This window comes from Oncorhynchus clarkii, chromosome 26 (genome assembly GCF_045791955.1).
Source record: "Oncorhynchus clarkii lewisi isolate Uvic-CL-2024 chromosome 26, UVic_Ocla_1.0, whole genome shotgun sequence".
Lineage (NCBI taxonomy): Eukaryota > Metazoa > Chordata > Actinopteri > Salmoniformes > Salmonidae > Oncorhynchus > Oncorhynchus clarkii.
In genome coordinates this window covers 18,639,666-18,661,753 of record NC_092172.1, presented here as the reverse complement: position 1 = coordinate 18,661,753, position 22,088 = coordinate 18,639,666, and the positions used below count along the sequence as shown (strand labels likewise).

Sequence of the window (22,088 nt, the reverse complement as noted above, 5' to 3'; positions counted from 1 at the left end):
ATGACATCATGGCTAAATCCATGCGTGAGATGGAGGTGACCTCAGTGGGTGGATTTGCGGTGGATCTTTTTTAACACCCAAACAATTCCCAGGGAAAAAAGCATGGCCAGTGGCTCAAATGTGATTAGAGGGGGGAGTTGTGTGGACAGGTGCATGGCTGGGTGGCTGCCAGTGAGGTAACACTTGGCTCACTTTGACACAGATGCAGACTGGTCCTGTTTCTTGGTGGCTGATGGGTCAGGTGCCGGGCCTGGGCCCAGGTTCAATGTTGATGAAGTGATAGAGGGTGGTGGTCCTGGCTCTGTCTGAAGACAATTGGTGTTTAGGATGAGATCTGACATGGTTCAGTTGCTCAGGAAATGAAGTATGACAACGTGGGCATCTTCTCGCTAATACAGCTAATATCTGTTTGTCTGTTAGATGATTGCAAAGTGTCCCTGTGCCTGCAGCTACATGTTGTATGCTGTGTTTGTGAGTAGTAGTAATGCGTCTGCTTTTATCAATGTTGAGTCCATCTCTCTTTACTCATTCTCTTTGAGCTTTCATGTGTTTTTTTCTCAGCCCGGCCTTCTGTATCTGGACCCGTTTTTGGACCCTTGGAACGCACATTTTCCTTAAAGCATCAACTTGAAACGGGTCCAGATATAAAGTGGTACCAGCATGTGGACCCCAGTGCCTTGGAAGAGTTTAAAAGAATCTGAGAAGAAAGAGGAATACATAATAATAGTACTGAAGGAAAAACATAATAAAGCCTGGTTTTCTTTTGGAAAGGAGTCTTTCATCTTTCTATAACAATAATGCTCTCAATGAGAGCACAGGACTGTGTTTAGTCCAGGAAGCTTCCACTGGCAGACATGAAAGGCTCCAGGGAGGCTGGATGGAGTGGGCTTTAAAGGCTCTGTACGGCACACGGGTCAGTCCTCACCTCTCGCCTCGCTCTTCCTCCTCTTCCCTTTCTCCTCCTCTCCTCTTTCTCCTCCTTCAATGGAGGCCGACATGGAACAGCAGAGCGGTCTGAGAGTGACAGACAGTGAAATGAAATGGCTGTGGCTGTTTTGGTTGTACCCCTCTGCTTCCCCCTGGCCTGTGGTGTACGTCTGAGCTTGAGGCCCCCGGGGGTTTAGGAAATGGAGCATCACAGTTCTGTTGCCTGTCTGACGTCAAGGCCCGGCCCCTCTGCAGCTGTGGCGTGTGTTCAACAACTCTCTCTGTTTACAGTCACCGTCATGAACAAGGGGGTTCATTCTGACTATAGGGAAAGTCTAATTGTTATGGAAGCACACAGTATACATTAACATTCTCACTAAGACGTTCTACAACATTACAAACCTTTCTTTCTCCTTCTCCCTGTCTGTTTTTATGACTCTGGGTATTCTGCCTAAGAAAAATAATCCAAATTTAATTTGAGGTCTTATTTTTCCTTCCTTTTTTCTTTTCCTTGTTGAGAGTCCACTTTCCCATATTGGTTGTTAATTGGCATAATGTTAAGTGTGGGAACAGGTTCAGCTCCTGTCCAGATGGTTGTGTAGAAACCCTATCCCTTCATGTTACCTCACTGCTAGCGGACTAATTCAGTTATTACAAAAACAACAGATTAGCCCGCTCAGGATTAAAACCTGTGTGGGAGAGCTTGTTTATTGCAGTTATTTACTCAGTAATTAGTTTGCTTTTGAATAACATAAATTAGTGATATCGTGCCCAAAGCTAAATAGTTTTAGTTCAATCTCCCCTGCAGAAAATGTAAATGTTTATTTTTGGGAGTTACCATTTTTTTTCTCCTCTTTCTAAATCAACTCAAGCATTTGTTTTCTGTCCCACCTCCTCGCTTTATCCCCCCTCCCTCCGGTTTGCCTCCCCTCCCCCAATCTGCTTTCCTCTTTGCCTCAGCACTTATGAGGCTCAAGGGGAAGAACCATTTCAGCCCCTCCCCTTCTCTCAACCACCCCCTAACACTGCGGCGAATGGTTCAGCCCTGTTTTGCATAAGTTTCCTCTGAGTAGATCCATGTGTGAAGGGCCAGCCCAGGACTGAAAGAATTAGTCCCTTTTTAACGGGTTCGATGTATGTCTAGGGAGAAGGCTTGTGTGCTGCTGCTGCCGTGCTCTGAAACAGTACACTTGCTCCAGTCATCAGTATAATAGCCGAAGCTATCATGTATTGCGCCTACCCTGTCCCTGGAATGGGCAGCAACTCCTTAATGTATTACTACAACGGGAAATCGGTGAGTTCTGTCTGCGGGAGAAAGAGAGGGAGTGTGTGTGTGTGTGTGTGTGTGTGTGTGTGTGTGTGTGTGTGTGTGTGTGTGTGTGTGTGTGTGTGTGTGTGTGTGTGTGTGTGTGTGTGTGTGTGTGTGTGTGTGTGTGTGTGTGTGTGTGTGTGTGTGTGTGTGTGTGTGTGTGTGTGTGTGTGTGTGTGTGTGTGTGTGTGTGTGTGTCCAGAATATTGGGTTGTCCGGCTGCACAGGATGTTTCTCGGCTCTAGAGTTTATCACTCCTCTCTGCTTTACTCTCTCTCTCCCTTTCTCCCTGCCCTTCTCTCTCTTTCTGTCTCTCTCTCTCTCCTCTTCCCTCTCTCCTCTGTGGACTGATTTTCCGTTGCCTCAGTTACAGCTGTGTGACAGTACCATTTGTTTTTCTTTGCAGTTCAAATAGAGGACTTACTTCATTTCTTTCTCAATATGTTCCAGACATGTTATAGCCTGAATCTGTTAGATGGTTCACTTCCTTTTATTAGCTAACCATGTATGTCAAAACTTAAGCTTAATTTCAGCACAGACTTCTCTATTAGAGATAAAGCAGAATATAAGCAAGGCACATCAATTGTATATAAGTAGGAACAAAACTCAATATGTGGATGTGTGTGGTTGAAAAAAGTCTAACACGTTTTTTCCTCTCACCTCTGTTTGTAGTCAGATAGACTGAAAATATCGTTTTTTTTTAGCTGTGAATGTATTTTTACTGGCTGGTTGGTTCAGCACTGGGACTGGGTTGAAATAATAACATGTGGGAGTCTGGGAATGATTAAGGAAAAGAGGCTGCCTGTTGAGGTTAGACTTTCCTGTTTGTAGATTGAGCTCTGAGCACCAGCGTTGCTGTTATTCCATCTGTTTTTAATCACATCGGCATTCTGGACTCTACAGGGAGCCTAATGTGATTCCTGGATTGCTCAGTAAAAAACTCTTTGATTTCTGTGTTCCTGCAAAAACTTTATTTTTTGTGTGTATGTTGGAGAGTGTGTAGTGTGCGTGTGTGTGGTTGCGTGCATTTGTGTTTCGGTTTACCTGCCTCGGAGCTAAATTGAGTTTCCTCAGATGCTTGCAGTAATTGTGTCACAGGTGTAAAAGTCTCACTGGCACTGCTGCTGAATAAGAGATGAGCAGAGAAAAGTCTCTTCCTGTTTCTCAGCTCCTCTCCAGAGAGCAAAAACACTGAAACACCCAGTCAGCTCCATCCAGAAAGAGAACTCCACCTTTCAGAGTCAAGGTCTCACTGGACCTCATTCTCTGATTTTAGAAACCAGGAAGTTGAACATTTCTATACCATTGTGAGATTCACTTTTATGAGGTCAACATGTTCAGGCTCGTGTTTTAGCCTTCCTCATACCCCATTAGGACAATGCCCTTTGTTCCTACAGCACCACAGATCACTTGATCTTTTTATATTATGTATTACCAGGAATGTCTTACAGGCCGGCAGAGGGAGAAAATTGGGAACGTGTGGGCAGCATGGGTCAACTTTATGATCCAAAGCAGTCGATAAATAACCAACCAATACCAAGCTCTTTATCTTCTCTTCATCGGAGGAGAGATAAATCGTGTTTACTGTGAGCATCAACAAAACTCACATTTACTTGTTGGAGTTTTGAGAGTGATTATTGTTCTTATGGTAAGAGCCTTAAAGTCTTTGATTTCTGTGTTTTATGGCGTATGAAGTGTTTTATTTCCGTTGTTTCCTCCAGTTCCATAGAAAATGAGTAACCCAAGCTTTGGAGAATTCAGATATTTGGGAGGATTTGGTGGGTGGAGTGTGTTTTTCTAAGGTGTGGCCTTTCCTGTCTAATATCCCTCAAGTGCACTGAGGACTGGACCAAGGAGGCATCCAGTAAATGACTGTTTTTCTTCCCAGCTCAGGAAATATGGAATAAGTGTTTACAGCACAAGATAACATCAGGTTTTGCCTCAGAGTTTAAAATGTATGTTGACAGCTTCCCACGTATATAACACCTGATATCACCTCATTTATCAGAGTGCAGTTGGTCTTTGAAAATGGTGTTTCTTGAGACCTAAATCTTGGAGTTTTTAAGCATCAACAGCTTGAGGCTTGAGATGTCTCTGTTAAAGGGTTGCCTGGTACCAGGCTGCAGCGCTCAACATGCCCCATCAGGAAGGTGGTTCTGGGGCTGTGTAGCAGGGGACCATTGTGTTGGAGCTGCGTGTGTGCCTTTTAGCCTCTATAAGTGTGTTAGATTTAGACTTGAAAAGAAAGGCCCTCGGGCATGGTTTGGTTCCACATAGTGACGTGCAGAGACAGGATACTGTGTTGACACCAGCAGCCCATTGCTTTCAGCTGTTCTCTTTTGTGAGTTTTTACTGCGGTGATCATTTATTTTTAAGAGGTTATTTTTGCCGTCGTCATTTGGTGTATCCATATGTTGACAGTTTTAATGTTTTTTTTCATGTGCTGTTTTGATTGGTGTGGTGTTGAGATCAAAGGCGGGTGCTGTAGGCTGGTGATGTGTGGAAAGGTGTGGAGGGACTCATCAGCCCTCTCAGATCAGCCACAGAGAGACGAGAGAGTTGCAGAACGAAGCTCTGCCAAGAACCTACTGTCCCCATTCTCTCCAATCTGACAGTGAAATCTGATGCTTGTTGATATTAAGTCAAACATGAGTAAGCTCAGTGTATGAACCACAAACCCTGAATTAATGATTGCTTATGGATTATGATGGCTACAGATATTCTTAAATTAAACGTGATGCGGAAAATATACAGAAACTAAACACCCAAACTCCAACAACTGTGCTGGCCCTGCTGGCCCGGGCTCTGAGTGATGTCTCTTTAATTCATGTGGTAGTAAAAGGAAATCCAGGCGGGCCCTCTCCTCCAGAGGCAAGGGGAATGAGGCGCCCGGTGTTTGGGTGTTTTATTAATGCCTTGACTGGCTAGCCCAGTGTGAAGAGGACAATTAGCATCATCCAAAGCCATATGCTGCCCATTGAGGCTCAGACTGGGACAAAGCCAGGGCTCCTGTGTGAGGCTAACCTGGAATCACCACGGGAGTCCCCACACCCTGGGTCACATGTGCGAGCCAGAGGAGCCAAGAGATCCTCTCCCCTCCCTGCTAAACGACATGTACACAGGGTGCTGGAGTTACACACACAGCTAATCACATGCTCACACACACTGCTTGCTCAGCAAGACCCCGTGGCCCTGAGTGTTGGCTAAGCTGACTGACTGATATGTCGTTCACGTGTGTGTGTGTGTGTGTGTGTATGTGCGTGTCTTTCTCTTGACGTACGTAGTAAAGTGATGACGAATGAAGTTGAGGTTGTGTCTCATAAATAAGATGATTATTCTTTAGTAGGACAGCAAAACATTCTCTCCAAGCCCACTGACACATCTTGTTGCATTAGGAAGCAAACTTTGAAGTTCTTGAAGGGCTTTGTTCACACAAACAGATGAGTATGCCATTAGGTCATTAAAAAAATAATTTATGTTGCTGGTGACTAGAGGATGGGTGGGGGAGGGCTGGGTGGCAGGTCTGGTAGTGATTTGTGCTGCATGGTGATGGTGTTAAGGTTGAGGGACCGGCCCTCTTTGTGGCGTGGTGAGTTCACTAGCTCTCGCTCCCTCCATCTGGAGTGGATGAAGTCAGAGACCACATCACTAATGTTTGGCCTCACGACTCTTTGATCCTCCCACCCAGCCTGGCACAGCCACAGCTGCACAACAGCCCTCTGTGCCTCGCCGCTCATCCCCTCCCTCGATCCCTCGCAGCTCACAGCCAGGTAGCAAAATGAAGAAAAGCACAGGCCCCATATTTGATTTTCTGATTTGATTTCTGTTTCTTTGGCGAGCTGCAATTTGCAGTGTTTATATGGAAGTGTGTGTGCTGGTGTCATTATAGTTCCATTAAGAGCTGAGACAATGTGAAATGCAAACACCCCCTAAAAATCCAGTCCTCCCTCCACAAGCCTTCCAAATGAGCCCAGCTGCCACACCACTGGCTTCTTAAACTGACACAGCTCAGTTCGTTCACTACATTCATTAAAGTAGACATGAATCTGGCTTCAACATACAAAGCTACTTTACAAATGACAGTCGTGTGAGGAATAGGGACAAATTTAGGCGAAGGTACTCGTTTGCATCTAATGATGGTTAATGAAGTCGTCCTTAATGCACTGGCTTTAGATTGTGATCAACCCACCAGGCAGGGTGGTGGGGCATTAGAGTTGTTCCTCTTCAACATCATCCTAATAACTCAACCAAATCATCATCATTATGCTCCTGCCACATACAGAGAACAGTCACAAGTTACATCTTTGAGGATAATGACTTTGACAAAACGCTAGACTGCCCTATGCACCTGCTGTTGTTATTCATGTTAATAATGTCTGTTTTCTTTTGGCAGGTGTATGCCCCTTCTCCCAACACAGAAGACTTCAACAGAGATTCTCCCTCCTACTCATCTCCCAAACCCCCCAGCAGTATGTTTGCAACCACTTTCTTTGGTAAGTGATTCTGACTTAAGACAGTCTCTGTCATGGAGTCTAAAGAAGCCAGTGTCATCTGTTTGTGCAATCTGATGCGCTGTCTTTATCCATTTATTCTCCTGCCTCTTGATGGACAGTGGACCCATGAGAAAATATTTCTGGACAAACATCCTAACATCACACTCAGTTACTCTCTCTGTAGTCACTCTCTCTGATGTCGCTAAACAGTTTCAAATGTTCAGCTCGATTTAGCCATTTCTTTCTTCTGGTAGACAGTATTTCACTGAGCCTGGTCTCAGAGTCGCTGGTCTTTGAAGGGATCGGGTTGGTTTCTGTTAGCCAAGGGAGGCTTAGTGTTATCTCAGCTGTGTCCAGGACAGGGCTTGTGTTTCAGTCCTAAGACCAGACTGGGGGAGTGAACAACCCCCTTGTGTGATCCAGCGACTCAGCAGAGAGGAGGGTGACTGTCCTCTGTGGAAAGGTCTCTCTGGGCTCTCATAATCAAGCTGTGTGTTGTGGTTTGCTGTTGTGGTTTGCTTCACGGCGGTTCAGGCATATTGAATTTTATGTAAACTTGACTTTGATTATTAAACTAAAGCCATTAAAACGTCTTTGCTCCCTTCTGGAATCAAATCCAGGATGTCTCTTCAATTGGATGATCATTTTGTTACATTAGTTGTTATACTGTAAAGAATAGGGATGAAACTCAAAAAAGATCCATTTCAACTCAACTCTTGTTTGTTGTCATTAGATGGGACCCACAACTCTTCTGATCCGTGGAATTCCTCCAATGGGATCAACCAGCCTAGTTATGGAGGAATGCTGGGAGGATCTTCATCTCACATGCCGCAGTCAGGAAATTACGTCAACATGCACTCACATGACCGCCAGGTAAGCAACCCAGCTAGTGATGTACGCACATACTGTAAGTGATGTCTCAATGTCTCCCCTACCTATTCTTAGACAGTCTACCTCCTCCCTGTTAAGCTCTATTGCCCCATTCTCATAAAACATTTGGCTTGCATTGGTTTCAATTGAATATTTGTGGTGTGCAATATTGCCCACCCTGCCTACAGAAAAAGTCCAGCTAGGGGAAACACTGTGACGGATGCGTATTCAGCCTCCATGTCCTGTTCTGCCCCATCAGAGCACATCCCCTCCTCTCTGCTGAGCCCGTAGTGATGTTGCTGTCTGGGCAGTATCTGTGTAAGACACGGCTGACCTCCCCTATCAGTGTTTCATCTGCTCTGTCTGCCCACTGTGTCTCACTGGGACTCACAGGGAGCCTGCAGCTGCTGCCCAACCAAAGTCCTCTGTCTGTCTGGGCTCCACATTCATATAACCTCTCTTTTATCAAGTGATATTTTTTCACCACGCACAATGCTATTCTTACCACTGAACAAGTGTATGCACACACAATATTGCATTGTCCTGATGAACAAGTGTTTTGTCCTCCTTCTCTTTCAGAATTACCCTCCACACTCTGTGTCGCCGACAGACATCCATGCCAGTCTTCCTCCAATGTCCAGCTTCCACCGCAGCAACGCCAGCACTTCACCATTCGTTAACCCAACACACAACCCGCCTGTCAACACCACCGACGGGGTCATGGGTACGGCGAATATTTGGTTGATCTACTCTTAAATATCAATATCAATAAATTCCTACAATGATGTTCTCTTCTTTAATCTATGCTCTGTGTTATAAATGTCCTCTCCTTGTTTCTGTAGTTGCTGCAAATCGAGGGAATGCCTCTGGAAGCCAGCAGACTGGAGATGCACTGGGCAAAGCCTTGGCTTCGGTGAGTACAGCCCACCCCTGTTCTCCTCCGGGGAAATGGGAAAGCCTCAAAAGAGATTTAGATAGAAACCATGTTACAAATCCATAGAGGTTGTTTGTTGGGAAAAAAAAAACTATTGGTTTACTTGTAAATGGAGGCACAATCCATGCAGCACTTAAAATTGCACTCTCTCCCTCTGAATGGCAATTTGATTGAGGCGTTAGGCTTACATGGATGGTTAGGAATCCTCCGTGGATATCCCCTCTAGGTTGGTCCCCTCTCTGGATGTGAATCCTGTTTTCTTGACTACAGTACCTTCTCCACTCACTTTAATATCAAAGATGTTTTTTATTTCTGTGTTAAACTGAGATGGTGCATTATATTTATGGCTCTCTTCAGTCTGTAAAGGAAGTGACCTCGGTGGTCACGATGGGTATTAAGTGCTATAGTGAATGCTGATTAAATAAGCCCAGAGGGATGTGTGTGCAGTTGTTTTTGTGCCTAAGCCTGGATAATTATAGACTTAATCTCTGAGTATACAAGAAGGAAATTGTAAAAAAAAAAATGTTTAAAAAAACCCTCACCCGTTTGAATAATCCAACCCTGGTATTTGTTCCATTTTTGATCATGTCTCCCTGCACGTTTGACACACAGTAACTCATAAACCTTTGTGCTACTGAGGATGAATATGTCCTCCGTCCAGTTAGAGCCCTCTTGGTTTCCACAGCCACAGAACCTCACAGAGAGCTCTTCTGTCTCTCCTCTTACTGATTATTTCTCATTTTAGTAGCGTTAAGATTTCCCTTCACTGGAACTGAGGGGCCTAACCCGAACCATGAAAAACAGCCCCAGATCATTATTCCTCCTCCACCAAACTTTACAGTTGGCACTGTGCATTGGGGCAGGTAGCGTTCTCCTAGCATCCGCCAAACTCAGATTAGTCTGTTTGACTGCCAGATGGTGAAGCAGGATTCATCACTCCAGAGTTCCCACTGCTCCAGAGTCCAATGGTGGAAAGCTTTACACCACTCCAGGCGACACTTCCCGACGAACAGTTCTTGTGCTGATGTTGCTTCCAGAGGCAATTTGGAACTCGGTAGTGAGTGTTGCAACCGAGGACAAACTATTTTTACGCACTCGACGATCCCGTTCTGTGAGCTCGTGTGACCTAGCATTTCGCGGCTGAGCCGTTGTTGCTCCTAGACTTTTCCACTTCACAATAACAGCACTTACAGTTGACTGTGGCAGTTCTTGCAGGGCAGACATTTTACAAACTGACTTGTTGGAAAGGTGGCATCCTATGACTGTGCCACGTTGAAAGTCACTGAGCTCATCAGTAAGGACTTTCTACTGCCAATGTTTGTCTATGGAGATTGCATGGCTGTGTGCTTGATTTTATACACCTGTCAGAAACGGGTGAGGCTGAAATAGCCGAATCCACTAATTTGTCGGAGAGTCCACATAATTTTGTCCATATAGTGTATCTCACCTCAGAGGAATAAAACCCACCATAGTTTTTATTCCTAGTAAAAAGTGAGAGAAGTAGGATGTATAAAAGCGTAGTGGGTTTACATTTGGGAAGTGCTATGGCTTAGTGGTGCGCACCCGAAAGAGAAAAGTGTGTGTGAGGGTGTATGATAATCACAAATTAAGTATTTTTGTATTCGTAGACTCAATTCTATTAGCATTACAAAGCTGCAGTGAAATGGACACTGTTGGGCTGGGTGAGACGAGGGGTGGGGAGGCCAGGGGGAGCGAAGGGGGTTCCTAACTGCTGTGGCTCAACTCTGCGGGCCGCCCTTTGTGGGCCTTTTGTTCTCCGGCCTTTTAAACGGGCCGTGCTTATTGGCCCCCGCTGCCCGGGGGAGCGTGACCGATGAGGAGGCGGAGCCTCATTTGTTGTTGGTAAAATTAGTCGTGTTGCAGTTTGAATACAGCAGGAGTAGCCCGGGACCAGAAGAATGGCCCGTTGTATATTGCAGGGTCAGGAGTCACGGCTATAGACGGCCTGCTTTAGAAAGAGAAGAGATATTGGCTAATTCGTTTTGAGTCCCATTGATTTGAGACATACACTTGTGATCACAGTTGATGGTCATTACTTCTCAACAGGATTGAGTGTCTCAGGGTAAAGATACTGAACAGTGACAAATGCTTTTGACTGAGAAATGTGATTTTAAAAGAATAGAGAAGAAGAAGCGGGTATAAATCCCCACAGGGAAAAACATCTCTTTTGGTACACGGAGTGACATGCAATAGCCAAACCATTTGGACTTCCAAAAGTTGATTGAAACACAAAAGCTTGGTGATCAAGCTTAAAAGAGAAGATGATTAATAACGGCATTCCATTGTGTTTACTGAAGTGAAACGGTTTCCTATGAGTAGGATGTGATGTTTACTTGCAGGACTGAGAAATCCTTCTGGATCTACTGCTTCTGCTAATTAATGGGAATCAAACCTCTAATACCCTGGTTTACTGGGAGACACTTTCCATTATGGCACAAACTATCCTCTTAAAGGGAACAAATCAGGGATGTGTTGTCTGCTTTAATCCAGCATTTCTCTAAACAAATGAAATCCCTGTGAAAGTTTTAGAGATGTAATCTGTGTGCTTCAGAATCACATCATCCTCTCTCTTTCTCTTTATTTTTCTCTCTCTCTTTCTCTCTCTCTCTCTCTTTCCCTCTCTCTATCTCTTTCTCTCTTTCTCTTTTGCTATCTCTCTCTCTCTCTCTTTCTCTCTCTCTCCCATTCTCTCTCGCTCTTATTGTCATGTTGCCCTAAAAACCTCATTGACCCAAGCTTAACATTCCCCACAAACACAGTGGAAGGCTGTACATGCTACAGTATGGTAAAAGAGGTCTTCTGCCAGTTCAGGGCGTGGTCTAGCATGGAGAGGTGCGGTGGTGCAGCTCATTCAGGATAACCCCCTCCGCTCCATCACTATTGGGGGATTAATGCTGGCCTTTGTATCTCTCCCTGTCTATGGCTCCACCCTGGGTTTATACTGGAGTTATATAGTACCATGTTAGAAAGATATTAATGGGATCTAGGGCAGATTTTAGTCCACTTTAGCTTTAAAGGATTTCAACCGCTTTGTTCCTGTTTCCCCCCCAGAGTAAAGACGTTGACTTTCTCCTCTAATAGTGTATCAGCCATATTACTGTAGATACAGTATTTGTATGATATTATCTATGTTGTGGCTAGTGGGGGAGATGTAAATAAAACAACACTAAGCAGAGTTAGAGGAGGGCACCGGACTGGTCAGAGCCTTCAGGTGTCGCAGTGAATATGGTTTGCGGTACCTTTTTTTATGCTTTCACTGAAGCCACTGCTCACCGTTAAAGACCCATATGTATGCTCTGAACATTTTTATGGGCTCCCTGGTTGGAAAATCCCCAGAATTGATGAGCCAATTTCGGCCGTGCGCCCGCTGAAGGATGGTGACACAGGCTATAAAAAGTATGGGGAAACGATAGGTTGTGATTTTAAAGAGCTGCATGTTCTACCTTACTGACGGATCTCTCTCTTTCTCCCTCCTTCTGTCATCCCCCTCACTCTCTTTCCCTCCGTTCCTCTCCCCCTTCCCCTCTCTCTCTCCCCTCTCTCTCCACAGATTTACTCACCTGACCACACCAGCAGTAGTTTTCCATCCAACCCCTCCACCCCTGTAGGATCTCCGTCGCCCCTGACTTGCACAGCAGGTGCTGCTGCCTCAGCAGGTACAGTGGTGACCACCGGCGCCCCCTCTGGAAGGGCAGGTGGAACATCAGTCTGCACTCTGATCTACTGCACTATAGCATTATACCAGCCTAAACTAGTCCATGTAAAGATGTGGGTTATTGTTTCCTCAGAGCATTCACACTGCTTCCTCCATAAGGCTCTGTCTTAGTGCTGTAGGTGAACACTGCAAGTGATGTTAATCTCACAATGGTCTTCAAGTGATGTTTATCTCACAATGGTCTTCAAGTGATGTTTATCTCACGATGGTCTTCAAGTGATGTTAATCTCACAATGGTCTTCAAGTGATGTTTATCTCACGATGGTCTTCAAGTGATGTTTATCTCACGATGGTCTTCAAGTGATGTTTATCTCACGATGGTCTTCAAGTGATGTTTATCTCACGATGGTCTTCAAGTGATGTTAATCTCACAATGGTCTTCAAGTGATGTTTATCTCACGATGATCTTCAAGTGATGTTTATCTCACGATGGTCTTCAAGTGATGTTTATCTCACAATGGTCTTCAAGTGATGTTTATCTCACAATGGTCTTCAAGTGATGTTTATCTCACAATGGTCTTCAAGTGATGTTTATCTCACATGGTCTTCAAGTGATGTTTATCTCACAATGGTCTTCAAGTGATGTTTATCTCACAATGGTCTTCAAGTGATGTTTATCTCACGATGGTCTTCAAGTGATGTTTATCTCACGATGGTCTTCAAATGATGTTTATCTCACAATGGTCTTCAAGTGATGTTTATCTCACGATGGTCTTCAAGTGATGTTTATCTCACGATGGTCTTCAAATGATGTTTATCTCACAATGGTCTTCAAGTGATGTTTATCTCACGATGGTCTTCAAGTGATGTTTATCTCACCATGGTCTTCAAGTGATGATTATCTCACGATGGTCTTCAAGTGATGTTTATCTCACAATGGTCTTCAAGTGATGTTTATCTCACAATGGTCTTCAAGTGATGTTTATCTCACGATGGTCTTCAAGTGATGTTTATCTCACGATGGTCTTCAAGTGATGTTTATCTCACGATGGTCTTCAAGTGATGTTTATCTCACGATGGTCTTCAGTCTCTGTGACTTTGACGACATTGCCTCATGGCGACAGCGGATGCAGTTTACCCCAGACAACCCCTAGCTACATAGTGATAAGGAGTCAGCTCTCTTCGGTTGGTGAAAGGAACTAAGAGACTATCTTAGAGTTTGACATCCTCTCCTCTCAGTCACTGTATTCATTCTACCAGATAACCAACCAGATCATTCAGATAATCAATTTCCCTGAAACTGGGTCCATAAGTAGCAGAGCAATGTGCAGGGGACATTTAATAATTGTGAGAGACACTCTGGCAGAGGAGAGAGAGAGAGGAGAGAGAGAGGGGAGGGAGAGAGAAAGAAAGAGAGGGAAATCCCAGCGTGTTGTTTTAGTGGGCAGTTGTGCCGTGTGTGGTGATGTAGTGGCGACAGCTGTCTCCACGTATGCCCCCCTTGTCCTCAGCTGTTGCTCTGGTCTGTGGACAGCTGTTCTCCCCATGGATCGACCGGCCTGCAAAGGGCCTCATTTATCTGCCCGAGGAGCGACAGTGACTCAGCTGATGAGGAGGACTATATCGGCTTCACACAGAGGGATGCCGACCCCTCACGCACCCTCTTTACACCTCAGCCAGCCAGGCCTCAGGGCAGCATGCCCTACATGGGAGGACAGAGGAGGTAGAATGCCAACAACCATTTTGATTTGATCAGTGAAGTTCCTGTCACCTGGAAATTGAGAACTCCAGTTATGTGGGTGTGGAATGTTTTGTTATACAAATGATGAGACAACATGATACCAAGGGCACCAACTTTTGTTACAATGTGAAACAGAGTTTCTCTTTATAATCATCCTCAGTGAATCTACAGTTTCTGTTCAATTTACAAATGCAAAACAAATATTACACATCCATGACTTGCCATATGAATAAACATCTGCCTTTGTCCAAAACCCTTCCCAAAAGTCATAACTTATCCATTTCCAAATCTGTTTACATTAGTTTAATAGAACGCCTCCATAAAAACTCAAGTTAATGTAGCTTAAAAGGGCAACTGGGATGATTGAAAATGTATTTCTTGTTTCATGTTTTGCGATCTAATATCCATTTATTTGTTTGAAGTTTGTTAATTAGAATAGGGGGCATTACATAGGTCAGTTGGGGCATGATTTGGCATGATGTTCAGATTAACCACAAATTGCTCCATCTGTTCATTAGGATTAGCTACTTTCATAACCCAACCAGGCAGGAACAGATATACACCCTGGTGCTGCTCAACTCAACTCTTGCTGGTGTGTTCAATTAGCCCTCTCCTCCACGTGGGGACCAGAGGCCCAGGGAGGCTTAGTTATGAGTACTTCCTGTTTGGTTCGCGCCAGGGAAACACTGAGGTTGAGCAGAGAGGCTCCGTCAATCCCTGTTCCAAAGTTACTTTTAATAGCTTCTTAATTAAAGCCTGGCTTTTCCAGGACCTTTGTGTGGAGAGACTTTCTCTCAGAAGACGACTAATGCTTAGTTTACACTGCTGACGATGAATCAATGGAAAATCCTAAACAGTTCCCCCAGGTCAAGTGGAGATGTAATCCTAGTGTTCGTCAGAAACAAGCTAACTGTTCACTTTGCTCCCTGGGCTATTAGTGATCTCCGATCTTTCTCCCTCAAATACTGAAATACCATTTTAGAGGAGAACAGGGAGAAAATGGGGCCTGCTGTTGGTTTTGACAAACAGCCTAAATGAGAGAATGAGAGGTACGCTAAACAATGTATCCATCTGTAGAGTATGCTACAGTACGTGGGCTGGGTGTTGGTCTCCTGCCACAGTAATGGAGACCAGACGGTATAGTGAGGGCCCATAGCTGGGGCTGGCTCACTAACACAGCCCAGTATAAATAACCTGGGAGGTTTCCTCGTTGTCACAATCGATTAAGGAGACTTGAACTGTTCTCATGTGCACACAACAGGCTTGGTGTAATGCATTACCTCCTGGTGCACTGTTGTTTGTTAGTTGGAATATTTCAGACAACATTGGCTAAGATAAAGAGTCAAAGAAAAATATATTTTGTTGCGTCAGACCTCAATTTGATTAGCAGATTATTTTAGTTTCACACTATTTTAGTTGCACACTTGTTTTGTATGTGCCATTGCACATTTCATGTACTGATTATAACCATTCCCACACATTGTGATCCCCTCTGCTTTATGTGCTCTAGAGATCACCCAGTCTGGGATAGAATGGAATTCCTTAATTAGATGTTTCCACCATTTGTTTGGACTATTGCCCTGTCTCTTGGTTGTCTCTAGAATCTCAGAATGGAAAGTTAATTCAGGTCAAGTCTCTGAGTCTCTCTTGGTCTGCATGTTTTGGCAAGCCACGGAGCTGTTACACTATACCTCAGCTTGGCATGTGATTGGTCAGATGATATTTGTATCGTGACCCCTGGAAGCTTGTCAGCCAATCACATCGGGCTTAGATCAGCGGACAAGAGGAGCACCCATGAGTGCAGCCTTGCTAGAGCCTTCTGGAACTTTCTGGCTCATTGGATGGAGTAAGGGAGTCCTTTTGTCGTGGAAGAATCAGTCTGTCAGTGTCAGTGGAAGACAGCCTCTATCCCAGCCGGGCCTCTTATCACTGTTCACTTTGCTCCCTGGGCTATTAGCTCATTAATGAGCGGATGTACATGTAGGCCATGTCCCAGTGTGTCCCAGTGTGTCCCAGTGTGTCCCAGTGTGCCCCAGTGTGCCCCAGTGTGTCCCAGTGTGCCCCAGTGTGTCCCAGTGTGTCCCAGTGTGTCCCAGTGTGTCCCAGTGTGCCCCAGTGTGTCTCAGTGTGTCCCAGTGTGTCCCAGTGTGTCCCAGTGTGCCCCAGTGTGCCCCAGTGTGTCCCAGTGTGCTGGTGTATGTTGGGGCCGTCCACCCACGGCCCTGGCTCATGATGCAGGATGCAGCCCAGTCACCAGGAAATAATGCAGCTGAACCCCAATGATGAAAATACCTCTCACAGCATAACAACAAGAGACCAGACAGGATGTGGATGTGCTTGTGTGTCAGTCAGCCCCTGTAGAGTGGAGCAGGATGCAGGTCTCTTATCATTGGCCATGTTGTGATGTCTGAATCAGCCATGTCAGGTGGATAACTGTGGTTCTCCTGCTCTGTCTCTCTCAGGTACCAACCAATGGTCCCGTGGTGCAGCCGGGCAGAGCTCCTCCTCGCCCAACTATGAGAACTCCCTGCACTCACTGGTAAGTCTCCCTGCCTCCCTTCTCTTCCCTTCCCCCACACCCTGAGCACTTTTTAATGGACACGCACACAGTAGATGGGTTCTCTCACGGAGGGCAGGGATAGCATTACATGAAGATTCTTGGCTGACAAATGTCGGTGGGGGGGGGTTGGGGGTGCTGAACAATAACCGTCCCTTGGGGCGTGTCTCCTGCCATCTGTCCCCTACTTCGTGGAGTTATGGGGGCTGGGGAACCTGGCAGCTGTTGCATTGACTGAACCACCACTGCTCAAGGATTCCAGCGCTAGCTGCCTGTCCGTAAGCGGACCAGAAACACGACTTGGGATCAGTTTTCACCCCACACCACCTGACGCCCACATCACACATTCACACCATCGGCTGTGGGGATAAATATTTACTCACTATATTTGAATGCCACCTACAATGGGATTTTTGTGAAGCGACCAAACCTATGATCAGTGTGAACGGCGAATGTGTGGGAGGGATGGGACGTGTGGGAGGAGAGGACGAGGGGTCAGGAGTTATTATCTACACAGGACCACATTTTTGATGCTGCCTGACACAGGGATTAGTTACCATATATCTGTCTCTGTCTGACTCTCCGCTTTCTCCGTCCTTCTATCTCAGTCTACACTATCTCTGCCTTTCTATCTCAGTCTACACTATCTCTGTCCTTCTATCTCAGTCTACACTATCTCTGCCTTTCTATTTCAGTCTATACTATCTCTGCCTTTCTATCTCAGTCTACACTATCTCTGTCTTTCTATCTCAGTCTACACTATCTCTGCCCTTCTATCTTAGTCTACACTATCTCTGTCCTTCTATCTCAGTCTACACTATCTCTGTCCTTCTATCTCAGTCTACACTATCTCTGCCCTTCTATCTCAGTCTACACTATCTCTGTTCTTCTATCTCAGTCTACACTATCTCCGTCCTTATATCTCAGTCTACACTATCTCTGTCCTATCTCAGTCTACACTATCTTTGCCCTTCTATCTCTACCCTTCTATTTTAGTCTACACTATCTCTGTCCTTCTATCTCAGTCTACACAATCTTTGCTCTTCTATCTCAGTCTACACTATCTTTGCCCTTCTATCTCAGTCTATACTATCTCTGTCCTTCTATCTCAGCCTACACTATCTCCGTCCTTCTATCTCAGTCTACACTATCTCCGTCCTTCTATCTCAGTCTACACTATCTCTGGCTTTCTATCTCAGTTACACTATCTCTGCCTTTCTATCTCAGTCTACACTATCTCTGCCTTTCTATCTCAGTCTACACTATCTCTGTCCTTCTATCTTAGTCTACACTATCTCTGCCTTTCTATCTCAGTCTACACTATCTCTGTCCTTATATCTCAGTCTACACTATCTCTGTCCTTCTATCTCAGTCTACACTATCTCTGCCCTTCTATCTCAGTCTACACTATCTCTGTTCTTCTATCTCAGTCTACACTATCTCTGCCCTTCTATCTCAGTCTACACTATCTCTGCCCTTCTATCTCAGTCTATACTATCTCTGTCCTTCTATCTCAGCCTACACTATCTCCATCCTTCTATCTCAGTCTACACTATCTCCGTCCTTCTATCTCAGTCTATACTATCTCTGGCTCTTCCACTAATGTTTATTTGTGCTCACATGCTTTCCTGTTCTATCTGATTTTGGCAGAAAACTCGAGTCCATCAGCAGCTTCATGAGCATCTCCAGGATGCCATGTCATTCTTAAAGGATGTATGCGAGGTACTCCTGTCCTTTAGATGGAGACTTTACCCATCAGTGTTTGACACCTTTGCACATCCTTAGTTGTTTTTCTTTCTTTCACCAGCTTGGCCTCCGTTCCGTTCCATTTAATTGGAGTTTCAAATGTTTTGTTGTCATGCTTTTTATTGTTGTTTATTATTTATATACTGACATTTCAGCTTGCAGTAATCAGCTTAGGAGCATAAGACGCTTTAATACCAAATGAATAGTCATGGTGCTCCAAATGAGTGGTGTGCCAGCCCGTTTATCAGTTTCTATAGATACAAATGAGGATGCTTGTCTGTTATGAACACATGCATCCCTTGTGCCCCTCCTCAGGTTGAAATGGCTTATATCTTCATCTGTTTTTGCGTGTCTTTCTTTTATGCTTTTGTTATCCCTGTGGTGTTTTTTCACTCCAAGATCACGCCATAAAATCACAATGTCCTCCATTTTTTGTCCTAATGTGCTTATATTAAGCTGCTCTGTCCTTCTCTCCTGTTCTTCGCTCCCGTCTCCTCCCCTCTTCTCTCTCGGTCCTCCCAGTCTCGGATGGAGGATCGCCTGGACAGACTGGATGATGCCATCCTCGTCCTGCGGAACCATGCCGTGGGCTCCACCACCAGTCTGCCCAGCGACATACACAGCCTGCTGGGACAGAACGGGCCAATAGCAGCCCTCGGAGCAAACTTCCCTGCCGCTGGATTGGTTGCTAGTCGGACAGCAGCAATGGTATGAATTAACTTTGCAGAAGAAAAAGATCTTGAGTGTTTTAGATGTTAAGGATATTATGTTTCATGTTTTTTGCAACTTAAGAATTGACTTTGAATACTTAAAAGAAAGTCTGTTTTTTGGATTGAGGGTAGGCATATGTGCTTTTGCGTTGCGTTTCTCCAAATAGGCTAATAAACAAGCCTTGGCCACCTGTTCAGAATGAGTCCACAGCCATGTGCAAAAACTCTGCATTTTTCCACAGAGAACAGTTTAATTTAAACTCACATACTTTCCATATGTGTAATGGTTGGCCTGAAGGCTTACTCTCCTTAAGAAAGACCTCGTATACAGGGTTGAATGAGAAAACCAGGCCAGACGGAGTGAAGTTCTGCTTTGGTCTGGAAAGTGTTTGTCAGTTGCACTCCTATGAGGCGGCTCCTGGGGAACAGGGGGATGCAGGTCTCGGTGCAGAGCATAATGTGTTTGCCCATCCTCCATCTGAACTATTTCATATCGGAGAGGAGAGGGATTTGAGCACATCTGTAGTGGAAGTTTCAACAGAGGAGACAGTTCTACACTAATCCCTAGGTGATGGGAAATAATTTAGGCCATATTTTTCCTGAGTTTTCTGAATCAGTCCTGGCGTACGTGGGTGGAGGGTTGGATTAAGATCCTCTTGGATTAAACTCCCTTTTCTAAGAAAATGGATGGAGGCATTCAGGGGATGTGATGGAGGAGGGGAGGATGCCGAGGACTGAGACATGCTCAGCATTTCCTTACCTCATCATTTACTGCCCAGACCTCAACCTCAGTCCCAGCTCCTCACAGGAACCTGTCCCTCTAAAACTGGCTGATTAGTAAACATTCTTGCTGTGGAGTAGCATCTGTGAGACTAGTCCTTGCATTACTCACATGGTAATCAGGGCCAACAAACCCACAAGACAATTGGGAGGCATTTGATCCCTGGCCTGTGGTAACAATCAGATCCAATGTTCAAGTGGACAAGGTTTGGATGTGTTCTGTGTTTCTGCCATACTACTTCTCCCCTGACTGTTCATTTATTGGAGTTGGTGCTCCTGTATCTGTACTGCCAAAACTAAAACCAGTGCCATTTTACAGACAAGTTTACAGCCTTTCACAGCCTTCGCAGCATGCAAGCTTGGAGCCTGTGTCCCTTTTGCCCAGAATAATTTAAAGACAGGGGCTAGTATTTCTGGTTTGTTACTCTCAGTAGAAGGAAGAAAATGTCCCAGCGCACCATGTGTTTTCAGTCATGGCCATTTTGATGTTGTGGTCCTTGGAACTCTCAGGATAGTATTTACTGGTCTGTGACTGAAAGTGCTTTTTAGTGGTTCTCCCATGGTGCAGTTCAGTTTGGTGTGCTCGTTACAGAGTGTTGAGGGACTATAGTGATAGTGTTGGTGGGCTGTGAGACTAAGAGAGGACTGGCTGTGTCTGCATGAACACAGAGCCTCCTCTGTGGTAGAGAGAGAGGGTCCCCTCAGACTGCTGCTCAGACAGAGCTCAGCCACCTCAGCATGGCACAGCCACAACCGTTTACTCAGGACAGGCCTTTTCACTCTTTCACCGCCTCTTTTTAACCAACTCAACAAATCTGAATGGTTAGAAGCGCGCGCCTGAGGCCACAGTCTCCACCCAAATAGAAGTCCTCAGCTGTATGGTAATCAGGCCCAGCCAGGAAAATGGCAGCGTTCTTCCCTCGCCAGAACCCCCGCGCCCCTCCTCCTCCGCCAGACAAAGACTTGTTTGGACACCTGTTGAGAGCACTGCAGAGATTAGCGTAGTGAGGAGGAGGGGGAGGGTTTGGGGGCAGCGGGGTTAACGTAGGCCAAAAATGACTTGGGATCACATTCCATAAGAAAAGGGGAAGATACACCCCCGTACTGGTTTCTCCTCCTCCTCCCCTAGTTCCCAGAAGAGAACCAGATAGCTGAGTGGGGAACATGTGGTAAACTCCAGCGAGCACAGCGATGGTGATGCAGCATGATGGGAGGACTCTGTTTCACAAGCAATATGGAGGGAAAATAAGGAAATGGTCTGTCTTTGGAGTGGGTTTTGCCTTATATTGCTGCCAAATAGATCAGAGATAGATATATCTAGAAGAGGAAGAAGAACCCTCAGAACATAATGACCGTGGCTAACCCAAGAGAGAAAAGCAATAGAAATGAAAACAGAAAGAAGAGAGAGAAGGGAATAGGTTTACCATCACATACTGCATTGATTATTATGGAGAGATTATACAGCAATACAAATATGTGTTTGTGTTTCCCTTATCCTGAATATGAATTATGCATTTTGTTATGGTGAAGTACAGCACCAAAGCACCCCCCAGTGTCAGAACTGAGGGACTTGAGAACTATCATTAGTTCCCAGAAACGGACTCCTGTACTGCAGCTCCACCTGTAGATCCTGCTTTTAATTTGAGGAAATATGATTGTTTAGCTCACCAGAAAGGTCAGGCATTGTGTTCAATTTGTCATGACAAGTGTTTAGAAAATCCTGTTTTGAAATCCAAGCCAAACATGTATTTTTACAAGCGTTTTCAATGGACAGTTTTCCACCAAGGTTCTCATCATCGGCTTGTAGACTACAAAATCTCCCTCAAAGTTCTGAGCCAGGCTCTGGAAGGTTGTTATTTATTTTTTTGAACAGACATCAACAGCATTCCGTTTGTGAAGGTCAGTCTAAAGTGAAGTTGAACAACAAAGTTCTCTTTCTATCGCTCTCCGCTTTTCAAGTGTGAGATATCTGAGTCATAAAAGCATTCACTCTGGTTGAATAGAAATCATTCCTTTCCTGAGTGTACCTGGCTCATTCAGACCAGAACCATTCCACACAGCTGAATGTGTACTGTTTCCCACTGACTCTGATTCTCTCTCTCTCTCTCTCTCTCTCTCTCTCTCTCTCTCTCTCTCCTCTCCTGCCTCTTTCTCTCTCTCTCTCTCTCTCTCTCTCTCTCTCTCTCTCTCTCTCTCTCTCTCTCTCTCTCTCTCTCTCTCTCCTCTCCTGCCTCTTTCTCTCTCTCTCTCTCTCCTCTCCTGCCTCTTTCTCTCTCTCTCTCTCTCTCTCCTCTCCTCTCCTCTCCTCTCCTCTCCTCTCCTCTCCTCTCCTCTCCTCTCCTCTC

The 22,088-nt window shown here is 45.2% G+C and overlaps 1 protein-coding gene and 1 non-coding gene across 2 annotated transcripts in view; both read left to right on the top strand.

The window, feature by feature from the left end:
* Nucleotides 1–22,088, top strand: part of LOC139384355 (transcription factor 12-like) — a 95,908-nt gene that overhangs the window by 69,782 nt on the left and 4,038 nt on the right. Inside the window, exons 9-15 of the mRNA XM_071129062.1 lie at nt 6,630–6,729; nt 7,463–7,602; nt 8,179–8,323; nt 8,442–8,512; nt 12,105–12,210; nt 16,413–16,489; nt 18,776–18,961. Coding sequence (XP_070985163.1) covers nt 6,630–6,729; nt 7,463–7,602; nt 8,179–8,323; nt 8,442–8,512; nt 12,105–12,210; nt 16,413–16,489; nt 18,776–18,961 — 825 coding nt within the window. The remainder of the gene's footprint in view (nt 1–6,629; nt 6,730–7,462; nt 7,603–8,178; nt 8,324–8,441; nt 8,513–12,104; nt 12,211–16,412; nt 16,490–18,775; nt 18,962–22,088) is intronic.
* On the top strand, nt 13,264–13,346 carry LOC139385315 (small nucleolar RNA SNORD35). Its single transcript, XR_011628936.1, has one exon. It is a non-coding gene; the product is annotated as a small nucleolar RNA SNORD35 (small nucleolar RNA).